At 46.0% G+C, this 13,300-nt stretch overlaps 1 protein-coding gene across 2 annotated transcripts in view; it reads right to left on the reverse strand.

Annotated features, from left to right (window-relative positions):
• Positions 1-13,300, reverse strand: part of E2F7 (E2F transcription factor 7) — a 39,332-nt gene that overhangs the window by 12,215 nt on the left and 13,817 nt on the right. For both annotated transcript variants that reach the window (XR_009451268.1, XM_059683693.1), the window contains exons 4-7: positions 11,875-12,043; positions 7,839-8,129; positions 6,159-6,314; positions 4,606-4,740 (exon numbers count right to left, since the gene is read on the reverse strand). Coding sequence is in view for 1 of the 2 variants with exons in the window: in XM_059683693.1 (XP_059539676.1) it covers positions 4,606-4,740; positions 6,159-6,314; positions 7,839-8,129; positions 11,875-12,043 (751 nt within the window). In the remaining variant the exon portion in view is untranslated. The remainder of the gene's footprint in view (positions 1-4,605; positions 4,741-6,158; positions 6,315-7,838; positions 8,130-11,874; positions 12,044-13,300) is intronic.

Below are 13,300 nucleotides of genomic sequence, written 5' to 3' on the forward strand. Positions count from 1 at the left end.
TAGCTCTAAGGCAATAAATATAAACATTTCTGGATTCTATTGCTTTATTATTTCTTATGCAGTAGGAGGCTCCGTTACCCAGTGTCCAAGGGAATAAGGTCAACAAAAACCTCATAGTTGAAACGCTGCAAAATACTAAGGATAATAAAGGGCTAGGCCTGAGGGGCCCATTTTATGCTTCAAGGAGCCGATATGAAGTCAGGACAGAATTTCTACATAGAACCAGGCCTGTATTTCTAGGTAGAAATAGTCCCCATTGCTGTTGCTCAGACAGTTATTCCTACCCTGCTCTTCTGTGCTGTTTATTTCAGAGTTCAAAGCATGCCCATTTTAATAAGGCTGATTAAATAGACGGAAGGGTCCAGCCACACTTACAGTCTCTAAAACACACAAACATTGAAAAAGAAAATCACCTTTATGGGTTTCTATTTCTTATAACAAAAACACAGTAAATGTTCTTTTTAGAAATTCAGAAATTAGAGAATCAAAAAGAAAAAAAATGGGTCAAGACAGTAACAGGGATCAGAGTTCCCCTCCTTCCTGAAACAAAACATTGGACAATATATATATATATATCAACCAGTGGCTCTCACGACACGGAACATCAGGACATGAAAGGCAATGATCCTTTAGAGCCAGGAATCAAGTGAGGTGAGCTCCATGACTGTCCCAATTCACTGCCTGGAGACTGTTTCCAGGTTGGGGTGCAGAAAGGGGGGCCTTGAGAGAGCCTGGAAGTCTCTCCAGGTTGAGGATGGAGCTGGGAGGCCAGGAAAGCCAAGGCAGCTGGAGTTTGCATGGCAGAATATTAGAGGAGAGCCATACAGGAGAATGCTGGAGATGGGTGGAAGGTGCCCCTCGGGGACTCAGTGGAGTACTCACACAGGTGAGAAAACTACCCAAGGCCAGAGGGAAAGAACCACTCAAAAGGAGCAGAAGGAATACTGTGTTGTTTCAACAGTGGGGACAATGTACATTCATATATATATGTTTTAATCCTCACCCGAGGATATTTTGTCATTGCTTTTTAGAGAGAGTAGAAGAGAGAGGGAAAGACAGAGAGATATTGATGTGAGAGAAACACATCAATTGGTTGCCTCCTGCATGACCCCCCGACTAGGGCCTCGGCTGGGGAGGAGCCTGCAACTGAGGTATGTGCCTTTGACTGGAATAGAACCTGGGACCCTTTGGTCTGCGGGCCAATGCTCTACCTACTGAGCCAAACTGGCTAGGGCTACATGCATATTCATTGTAGCTTTATTTGTAACAGCCAAAAAATGGAAATAATCCAAATGTCCATCAACATGTAAATGATTGAAGAATGATATAGCCATACAATGGAATACTTCTTAGCAATAAAAGGAAAAAACTACTGTTAAATGCTACTACATGATTAATCTCAAAATAATTATGCCGAGTGAAAGAAGCCTGATAAAGAGTATAGGAGGTACAGCCTATTCTTGTTGTTTGTGGTTCTCATGTTCTGTAAAGTGAGCAGGAACAATTAATTAGCAAACACTGAAGCACTGCTCCTAGAGGAAATACAGGGTTAGGTTCCTGCATGCCTCTGGTCACAACATTTTTGTCAACTGATCTACACATAACCCTGTTTTATGCGTTTCTGTTTAAAGACACCTTATTTAATACATATTGTTGATCCATCAGTTCTGAACTCATGGCAAACAGCACTAGAACTCATGTCTCAATGAAGCTCCTCTAACATGTATTTTCTCTGTAAGGTACATCACTTAGAAACACTAGACAATGCTTCAGCATGACACTTGGGCACCATTTCAAACAGCGAAATCACCAACTCCAAGCACACAAATGTGAAAAATGGCATTAAAAGGACCACAAAAAGGACACTTGTTTACAGTATGAGAGCTGAAACAAGGCAGAGCACTGTCCAGTTTGACCTCAGTTGGCAACTCAAACTTTCTGCCACTCTCTGTATATCTGTGAACAACTTACAAAATGCTGCGAGTATTACTTTTGGAGTGACAAACTTGAGTAGATAAATTCGCAAATATGGAATCCGATACAATAAAAGGCTAATATGCAAATCGACCAAACGGCAGAACGACTGGTCACTATGACATGCACTGACCACCAGGGGGCAGAAGCTCAATGCAGGACCTGACCCCTGGTGGTCACTCATGGCTCATGGCTGGCGAGCGCAGTGGTGGGAGCTTCTCTCGCCTCCACAGCAGTGCTAAGGACCCCCCTTGGGGGATGTCCAACTGCCGGCTTAGGCCCATTCCCTGAGGGGACATTCCCCGAGGGGTCCCAGACTACAGGAGGGTGCAGGCCAGGTTGAGGGACACCCCCCCACCCCCCAATGCACGAATGTCATGCACCGGGCCTCTAGTCTGTGAATAATGACTGTAGGTGACTCACTGATAACATTTTTTATAAAATACAAACAAATCTAGAGTGAAAGAAAGCAGATCAGGGGCTTCCCCTGGGGAGAGAGGAGGGGAGGAAGGAAGGAAGTTTGAAGGGACAGAAGAGACTCTGAAGGGTGATGGGCTCACTGTCTTGACTGCAGTGATTATTTCACAGATGCAGACGATGCAAAAGCTTATCACATTGTAACTTTAACCACATTCCACTTATAATGTGCCATGATACCTCAATAAAGCTGTTAAAAGGAAGAAAAGCCATGATGGTGGAAAGGGAGACAGGGAAGAGACATCTATGAAGTTTAATTGTGAGGCACTGCTAATCAAGGAGTGAATTAAGGGATCAAAGGTAACTCGATGTTCCAAATCTGACAGCTGGGCGGATGATGCGGATATCAGTAGAAACTAGGGAATGCAGAACGAGGATCACATTTCTGAGGGTAGGTAAGCAGCTACTTTTGAGGTTCCTGACCTGGTTCCAAGCCCTCTTTCCCTCCTCAGATCAGAGCTCCCCCCAGTTGCTGTCCCACTGGTTATGCAAATACATAAACTCATTTTCTCAACTCCAGCTCATTTCCCCAACTACCTTGTTTTCTGCAATGATACCACCACCCTTGAACCCCGCCTCTCTTTCAACCTGTCTAAAGACTAAAGGCCCCTTGTCACGTCAGTCTATGCATCTAGTGCAAATGTCTTGCTTACCCTTTGGAGCCCACCAAAAATTCTGTTCCACTGATCGCACCTCATGTCTCATCCCTCTCTGCCCTATGCCCTCCACTCAGACCATGATGGCTGATTGCTCCCCACACACCAGGCTTGTGCTTAGGTATCAGTTCTTTCAACTAAAAAGCTCTCCATCCCTCCAAAACCTAAGTCCATCAGAACTTCACCCATATCCTTTGATTTCCTACAGCACCACTACCACCATGTATAGTGCTTGACTGTTATTCTAAGTTTCAAATGAGGGCTAATTATACGACTTCAGTAGAGGCTCATTAGCCAACGAAAGTGAGCAAGGCAGGGATCTGGGGACTCAGGTAATCGAAGATGAACAAAGACCTCTTCTGCCCTCAAACCCATGGAGCAGGGACCACAGCATCACATCAGCACCACCAGTCCAAGAGCATAATACTAACGTGCAGCAGTTCAGATGAGAGACTCTTTGCTCTGGGTGACGAGGGAAGCTTTATGGAGGAGTTGACATTTGTGACAGATCTGGAAAGGGGAACAGAGTATTTTCATGTCCAAGAGAAGAGGGCTTCACAGGTGAAAAGATGAAGAGAAGCCAAAGGCAGAGCAACAGAAAAGGGCAACGTTGTGTATTCCATGTAGGCACGGATGGCGTGCTGTATGCAGCTTTAGTCTCTCATGGCACGTGCACAGTCCACACGCAGTAAGTACTTGCTGGGTGGAATTCGTTACATTAGATTTCAAGCGGTTTCATCTAGATCCGAAGTGAATAATGTGCTACAATGAGGTAGAGAGCTGCATCTTCTATAGGCCTGGGTTAAGTGGCAGGAATTTATGCCACTAACACCAAAATTGCAAGGGTAATTTAAAAATAATGTTAATGGCTTTTTCTCAGGCAGCCTGGTTATATGTAAAGTAGCTGGTACAGTAGGATCCAGTCCCCAATTACTCAGCTATTACCTGTGAAATAGGTAGAAGATAATACCCTCTTCTGCTCTAGTTTAGTAAAACTGACATTTGTAACTTTTGAAATAAATGATAAAAAAAACAGGTGTTTATTGCATCTATACTATATTTAGGAGCCATTTTTTACCATATATTAGTTTCATGATAGCAATAGTATAATTTTTACATTATGTGGAATTTCAAAGAAAAACAATATTTTAGGTATTCCACTAATGTAGACATCACTCGAGCTTATAAATGTCATTTTAAATCCCTTGTCCCAAATTTCCAGGGAAAAGAAAATCTTCTGAATAAAATAGAACGTGCTAAAGGGCTATAATTTACTAGTTATAGAAACTCCCACATCATAAGCTCTCAGTATTTCCCCTCCTACTGTGTGAGCCGACCAGCACGTACCATTTGTTGACTAATACTCACTGTTCCGAGAGTGACATCACAGTCTAATTTGAATGTGATTTGGGTAACGGAAAATGAAGGAGAAGATCGATCTCACGCCGTAGATGTAGGATTTTAAATAAAATAGGTCCCTAACAAAACCATGCCTCACCACTGGAGGCGAAGTCCACAGGCCCGATCCACTTGAAGGCTGGCTTACGGCCTCGCTCTTCCGTCACGTGCACTTTCTTGATCAGAGCCAGGCTGGTCAGGACATTGGCAATGTCATAGAGACGTCGGACCTTTGCTGGAAGACATCAAACACAATTAAGGTCATGCTGCCTGTGGCACCATTACATTGTAGTTTATGTGACAGGTCACTTTTCTTGGCCACCATATACACCTCAGGGGGGAGCAGTGGGGTGGGATGAAATGACCAATGGCTCTGTCATGAAACCACCCAGGATTTATGCATCTGCAGCCACAGACCAAGGTCGGAGTGTCCTTCTGTTTCCACAGCTTCACACCTTTCCAAGACAAGCAGGGACAGCCCTGATTGCAAAAACACCCGAGGGAGGGGAACGGGCTGTAATTAGGGGCTCAGTGAGTGTGATTCTGACGTGTGGCATGTCGGAAGCCTGCCCGAGCTTCTCCCAGCAGGAGGCTGTGGCACCAGCTCCACCAGGCAGCTGGGCTGTGAACATGACAGGGAATCCCCAGAGCTTCCTGCAAAGCCGCACTCCTGGGCACAGAGGGCGTTCCGGGCTCAGGATTCTGAGGTGCCGCTGTGCTGAAGGCAGGCAATTCCTCACCTGAAGTCCCAGCCTCTGGCCACCCAGAGGGGAGCGGGTGGGATGCACAATCCTTGAGTCTTAAGAGGTTTGGGGAGACACATTTGAAAATGCATGGACCAGAAGAGAAATTCAGAAGGGGTGGTAACACAGTAAATAAGCAGGTGATGCCCAGAAAGTAATTTCTATTTAAGAAATCAATTTACAGGTAGGAAACCCACTTGACTTCAGGGCTAAGATAAAGCAAAGAACATTGATGATTGTCTAGAAATAGCAAGCATTCATCCCAGATGCAATTTTCTTCCCAACAGGGGGAGAGCTTAGATTTTATTTAGTCATTTCTCCCACAGGATGGCTATAATTCCAGCTGGAAACACAAACAAACAAGGTATGTTGAGCTTATGCCTCCCCAAGGCTTGAAAGGACTACCAGCAGCCAAGGGCCTCTGGCTTGGGACCCACGCTCGACAGAAAATAGGAAACTCAGAAACGCTCTCCTTGTCCGCAGCCATGTCCCACCACCCTTCCCCTACTCTGGTCACTCCGCTGCTTCTTACCTGTACACACCTTTCATCTCCACCCATCAGAAGAGTAAGTGGGGGGGGGGGGTAGAGGGGGAAGGGGAAACAAAACTCAGACATTCTGTCTTGGATGCTGCGATACTAAAGAGAAATGCAAAGTATCTTACACCCACCCTGACCTGCATTTGTGGATGGCACTCTGCTTCCACCGTCCACTCTAACTGCCAAGGAGACGTCAACGGGAATCCTAGCAGGTGACTAACCTACCTCTCACAGCCCCAAGGATTCTGGGATGCAGGAAGGAGTGCACTTCTCCAAAAAACCATTGTTCTTTTACTTTCAGAGGCAGAAACACCACCGTATGAATCCCGCCCTCCCTGGGCCAGCGAGGTGGGTTCAGGTGAGGGTGCTTACTTTTAAATTTACTGTGGTCCAGCACATTCTGGCTTCCTTCTATCAGGATTTTGGCAGCCACATCGAGAGTAACAATCTTGGTTTTAGAGACGAGGAACAGCATGACAAACTTCTGGCTCATGATTCTCAGAGACTTGTCTTTTCTGTTTGCAGATGCTACAAAGGGAACGAAACAAAGGCATCAAAAAAGATAATTTACCACAAGAAAGACTCTATTTACAGTTTGCCAGAATGATCTGACTCTGCTAGTGAATGGAAAGATCACTTCTGTTACAGAGAGAAGCCTTCTGGACACACAGTCACAGACGATGGCTCAAAAGGACAAGGCGGATTCTCTTGCTGCTCATAAGATTTCCGTGGGAATAGACGCTGAAAGGCGAATGTTAACCCAGTCTTGCTCAGGGGATAGAGTGTCAGCCTGCAGACCAAAGGGTCCCGGTTTGATTCTGGTCAAGGGCACGTACCTCAGTCGGGGCGCGTGCAGGAGGCAACCAATTGATGTGTTTCTCTCACATCGATATTTCTCACTGTCTTTCCCTCTATCTTCCACACTCTCTCTAAAAATCAATGGAAAAATATCCCTGGGTGAGGATTAAAAAAAAAAGTGTGTGTGTGTGTGTGGGGGGGGGGGGGGTTAGGGTAGGGATGAGAAACTGTTTTCAAACATCCACTCTGACCTCAAAGGCAAGGATTCTACTTTAATTTCTCTGTGCCCACAATACAGGCAAACCTTGTTTAGTGCACTTCACAGATATTGTATTTTGTTTTACAAATTGAAGGCAAGAACCCTTCACCAGCAAAAAGATTACAACGTGCTTTATAGTGGTGGTCTGAAACCAAACCCACACTGGCTCTGAGGTATGTCTGTATCCAGCATGTCCTGTAGTCACAGCAGGTGCCCACCTCTTCCATTTCTTTTCAGAAATAAACTGTAACTAAATAGGAGAACTGATGAGATGTGTGCTGCTGAGGATGGCAGGCAAACCATCCCGACAGATGGCTGTCTCCCCTGGTTATTAAGATACAACTGGCTCATGGGCTGGAACTAAAAGGCATGAGGCAGTAAACGGAATGAAAACCAGGCCCACCTTCCCATTCCTGTTTCTTAAATTTGCAAGTGAAATGTGAGTGATACTTGCACTTGATCATCTTAGCAAGAGGGAGTAGGGAGAGGACGATGAGGACCAATGGTTAAGACAGGAAGAGGATAAATGAGTCGGGAGGGGAAGACCAATGTAGACGTCAGTGAAAAACATTCTGCATCCAGTGTCTAGCCTTCTAATCAACATTTGCTGCTAATGGGGTTCTTTTCTATATAATCTACTCCCATATGTAACTTGAAAAATTAATTTCATTGTAACGATGACTTCTTTCAGAGCAAATTTTCCTTAAAGGCTCACAAACAGAAACCAGCACGGGGCTGTCAATCTGGAATGGGAGCTCCGTCAGCGATCTGCGGTCCAAACACCAACCACCAAGTGATCTGGCAGTAGGCAGGTTTTCAGTGAGGGTGAGTGGGCACCCAGCGGGGGAGCCATCTGTCTCCCTTTCTTCAGTGGAGAGAGTAAGAGGACACCTCCCTCCAGGGCTGTCAATCTGGCACTTCCCATCTCAGCAGTGAGCCCAGAAGAGACCATCCCTGCCTCTCTGCTATTACCCATGTGGCTACAATGAACTCACAGGAGGGACAGTCGGGCTCCGAGAAATCCAGCAACTGTTGATCGTGGGGATCTGCACAGCCATCTTTTTTATGTTCTCCCAATTTGTAATCCATCAGGTCCAGCTCCCTCTGCTGGAGGGATGCCATCTGCTCCTCATACCTCTGCTCCTCTCCTAGCCTCTGGAGGTTCCGCAGGGTCCTCCGCAGGCTGTGCCGTCCGTGCCAGCCATACTGGTTCTTGGCCAGCCGGCTGACCAAGTGCAGTGACTCCAGCACGTTCACAATGTCATAGATGCGTCTCCTTTCAACGCCTGTTTGAAAGACAGAAGCCAACCATCATCATGCAGGCTTTTCTGAGGATAAATTCCTTGAGAGCCTGGACCATGTCTGGGAACTACTTTGCGTGATGACCAGTGGAATGTCCATCGAGTGTGGCTGTGCCACAAATTCACCCCTTAAAAATGCAAGTAACAGAATTTTTTTTTCTTTCCTTTTCTTGTGACCTAACCCCCAGTAGGATAAAACATCCACCCAGAGACGGCTGACGTCCTACCTGTATTACACGCAGCAGATGTCTTTTCTTTAGCCCTGTTAGCCTGTTACAATGGCTGGGACTGAGCAACACAGGTGCTAGCACGCCCGATGGACGCTGGGTGAATGCTGGCTGGCTGATTTAGACTTATAGTCCTGATTATGCAGACTATACAATAAACTGTGTCCAAGAACAGATACCTTGTCTGGACAATCCTTTCCTTTCCTGGAGGTTGAATGATGTAAAATAATTATCTTGCTAACTCTCTTGATGGTCCAATAAGGAAAACAGATGGTAAGTATTTTGTGTCCTATTTCACACTGGAAACTTAGGAGTCAAGAGTTTGGGCCCCTTCTCAAGATGATGGATGAAGCCACAGTTAGGGCTGGAACGACACCCGAGTACGCTCTGGTTCACCATGGCTACAGACAACTCTCCCGCGCTCTCATTCACCGCACCCTGCCAAGCAGCCCAGTGCAACAGAGACTTCGTGTACAGTACGGACGGACCAGCAAGTTCATCAGTTCCCTAACCCTTGCCCAATACTCTGCCCAAATAGCTAGGATTATGAGCCGTCTACTGAATTTGCCAAAAATATTTATGGTGCTTAGTGTGGGGATTTTGGGGTTAGACTGCCTAGATTTGAACCTCCGTGTTGTCTGTCCCAATCGGTGACCCTGAGTAGTGACCTAACCTGTCTGTGGCTTAGTATTTATCTCATAAGATGAGGAGCGTTCGGTGCGACCACAAACATGAAGAGTCTCCAACACATGTTCACTGTTTGGCACTTCCTGCGTGGCACTGGGGCTACCTCAGGTTGCTGCTGGCGTCAGAGGATTAGTGGAAACAGATTTAAAAACCTCCTCTGCAACAGGCCCCCGGGCTTCTGGAACCACCTCCCCCTTTGCTCTCATGCAAGTATCCATAACTGAAGCCTCCAGGCACCTTGGAGAAAACCAGCCCAGCTACAACCAGGCCCTCTTTCTGTGCACTTGCCAGGAGCTGTAATATCATCCGGGCAGACTCGGCGAATGCAGCATGTGGCCCTGCAAAGACTTAACAGGAGAAACAGACTGAATTACAACGAGAAGCCCGGAGCTGAGGAAGTTCATCACATGCATGAGGAGGCATTTCACAGCCCGTCAGAGCATTTCAGCTCCTGACCCCGAAAGGCTCCTCACCCCGCATCGGTGCCAGATGTCTGCTGGAAGGTGGTGCAGGGCCGCCAGCAGCCCCCTGTCCGACCCCGGGTTCCTTGCTCCAGTCTGTTTTCCTATATTAACACATCGTGTTTAGAGTGTAACATTCTATAAACCTTCCCATTAGAAATGTCATGTGAATGCATTGCCCGGCTGTTTTGTTGTTTTGTATTAGGTACAATCTGTTAAGTCTCCATCCAGTGGCTCGACATCCCAAGAAGGGAAAAGAAAGGAAGGTTCTGACCACCCGGAGAGTAAGACATTGAGTGTGCACAACAGGTGTGTAGTAGGTGATGCTGGTCGTGCACCCACCTTTTCTATCGGACTGAGCGTGCCTGTCCACTGACTGTCCCATTTCCCAGGTCTCCAGACGTGCCAGTTACTCTGGGCCTTGTCCTGCCAGGGAGGATTTCCTTGGCACCAGCCTTCCTTTCCTTTTGTATCCAGGCAAAACTATTCACGGCATTAGTTATGCCATCAGGATTTACCAATTCTTACCAGGCCTCCCTTCATCCCCAATGGAGCTTACCAAGAACACCTCAGCCCCATACACTATTCTCTTGGGCCGCGCTATTTTCCATCCACTAAAGTCCTCCTAGTTCTTTGACTTCTTACCTATGATATCCATGTCCAATCTATACGGGACCAGAACCTGGGAAACTGTGCAATTTGAATGCTCTGCACATCCTTGGTTAAAATATGGTCTTACAGCTTGCGACCCGGGATGCAGCAGAGAGTTTAGACTCAACCCGAAGAGTCGGTCACCCCTGAAACAATTTCCGGGAGGGACGTCATTTTTGACCTCACATGAAGAGAGATGGTAAGGTCATGTGGCAGGTCTGGGAGATGTGAGGCGTTAGCCAGCTGTTGCAGAAATCCCTGGCTCTGCCCCAGGCAGCCATGACGCGGGGATCTGCAGAACGACCTGCAGCCCCCGAGCAGGAGTCTGTCCTGTGACACGGCCTTCCGACCTCCAGCCGTTCATCTTCCGCACTGACGCCAGTGCGAGGCCCTGACGTCGTGAGTCCCAGTGAGGACGCCGATTTGTTGTTTTACCCTCATCCTCTGGAAGACTCGTTTCCAGGACGCCGTGCCTCCGGTGGGCCAAGCCTCTCCCTCCCCAGCTGGGTCACTCTGCCCTTCTTGTCTCATGGCCACCAGGGCCAAATACTGTGTTCCCATTTCTGAATTTCAAAACGGCTCCCCAAGCAAAGCGCTCTACTCCCCCTTCCTAATTGCAGAGGTTGAACAGACAGCTTAGGGAAGAGGGGGTACGAGGGAAAGCTTCCATGTAACAGTAAGAGCCACCCATGCCAGGACCCGAGTTAGGCACGTTACTGACATCGTCCCAACCTGGCTAAGGTTCTGCCAGGTGGGTGCGGCGGTCCCAGTGAGAAAAGGTTGGTTAAGTTCCTAAAGCTCGCAGGGCCTGTCAATTGGAGAGCTGGGCTTCCGATCCAGCCTTCCCTGACCCAAAGCCCAGCCCGGGGTCTTCCCATCACAACCCATCGCGTCCTCATTATTTCAGCTTCCAGCAAGCACAACCTCTTTAGCCATCGGTGTGAATAATTCAGACTGACAATCGTCTACTGGTGCATATTTCTCTGGGCTATGGGAAGAACTAGAATAAACAAATTAAAAATATAATCTATCAAAATTATGTATGTAAAACCTCCTAAGGAGACACCCTCCACCTGCAGATCTTTGTGATTCCTGCTTATTTAATGATTTGTCAACGATATGTTCATCCTGAAACCAACTGCCATCCATGTCCACTAGGGGTCTGTATTCGGAAGCTGCTGGACTTCTTTATAGAACATACGGCGCTGCACATTATACACACCCTCCCGTGTGAACACATGCATTCCTTTGTTATAAGGTCGAGCTGTTTGAGTTATGACCAGATGTGCTTTTCCTACTTTGGCAGGCTTGTTGTGAACAGCACAGAGGAAGGCATCAAACATAATGCTCTGGCTCTCAAATCTTGCTTTATAAGAGAGCTAACACCAATTCTGAACCCTTAGCAGCGTTATTGTAAAAATAAATAGCAGGATATTTCAAAACACTTTTTAGTCTGTCTGAAATAAGATGAAATTAAAATAGGAGATAGGGCTCTGTAATGTGAGTCTTGTCAAAGTGTTTTTTAAGCTTAAGAAAACCAAATTCTTGTTGACCCTCAGGCCTAGAAGGCCCCTGCAATCCTACGCTGAATGGTCACGGCAGAAGGAAGCTCTCCCGGCCCCTTCCTCACCCTTTTGGAGGGCCTGCCCCGGGAAACCAGTGTCCCACTATACCTGGAGACAGACCTAACCGGACGATACATACCGAGACTGACAGCCACTTCATCTAGGGAGATGGTGGTTTTCTCAGCTGACAAGGGATAACTTGGATAGCGAGCTAGAAACTTCTGGCACAGGAGTCCTAGACTCTTCTGTTTTCTGCTCGGCCTGCGTTTCTCAAATTTCTCCACAGCAACATCCCCCACAACACGAAGCTAGAGAGGGCAGACAGAAGGGAGGGAGGAGACATCATGGTTAACATCCTAACAGAGAAATTGCAGTGGGCAATACTGGCAAGTTGGGGGGACATCCCATCCCATCCCATCCCAGAGTCTAGTTAAAATACACCTCCTAACCTAATTTTCTTAGCATTCTACCTATTACCTTCTCTAGACTGAATTTTTTGTCCTTTGCAATCTGAGGCCGAGCGTACTGGTTAAAAGCGTAAACAATGAATAATGCGGTCATTTATAGGTTGCTAGAGTCTTGCTGACAGGGTGTTTGTTGGACTGTAGACAAGCATCACTAAGAGCTTGCTGGAGATGCAGAATCTCAGGCCTCATCCCAGAACTGGTCCATCAGAGTCTGTCTTTTCATAAGATCATGGGTGATTTCTATTGACATGAAATTGAAGATGCACTGGTCTCCACTGTGTCATTAAACTGTTTTATAAGTTTACTAATTTCCAAGGGTTGGTGGAAGTGAACAAGAGCAGCCAAATCTTATTCTTATTGCAAGTACACAAAACTAGTGTCCCTGTCTCATCAACCCACATTTCAAAAGGGCTGAATTCAACCCAAGAAAATAAAACGTTTTTCAGTGAACATATTCAAGCAATAGGATAATCTCAATAGCTTCAGAAAAAAACATTTAATACATATAACAACCATTCATGATTTTCAAAAATGCTCTTAGACAACTAGGAATGGAGAACTTGAATAAAGTGTATCTATAAAAATCCAACTGAAAACAAGTCTTAAAGAGAAAACCTTGGAATTACCCCTTTAAAAATCAGGGACATGAGAAGGATGCTCCTCTTCTGCACCATACTGGAGATAGCCAGTGGATGAGGACAAGAAAAAGAAACTGAGGCACAGGAATTGGGAAGGAATAAATAAGCAAAACTTTCATTCTGCAGAACACATGATTGTTTACATGAAAAATATAGGACTGACAAATTATTAATAATAAGAGAATTTAGAAAGCTCCTGAAAAGACAAAACTCTTTTAGGAAAAAATCTAGCAAATATTTATTTGTATAAAATATTAAAATTTGCATCTTTAAAGAAACAGATAGGAGGACTCAGTACCATAAACAGATTAATTCTCAAATTAATCTATAGGCAATGCAATTACAATTAAAATCCAATCTCAAGTACATATGGAAGAAAAAAAGGGCAAAGCATAGTCCACATACTCTGAAGGAAAAATTGAGGTTCCTGCTTTGTCTGATATGAAGGCTTATTACAACA

This window comes from Myotis daubentonii, chromosome 2 (genome assembly GCF_963259705.1).
Source record: "Myotis daubentonii chromosome 2, mMyoDau2.1, whole genome shotgun sequence".
NCBI lineage: Eukaryota > Metazoa > Chordata > Mammalia > Chiroptera > Vespertilionidae > Myotis > Myotis daubentonii.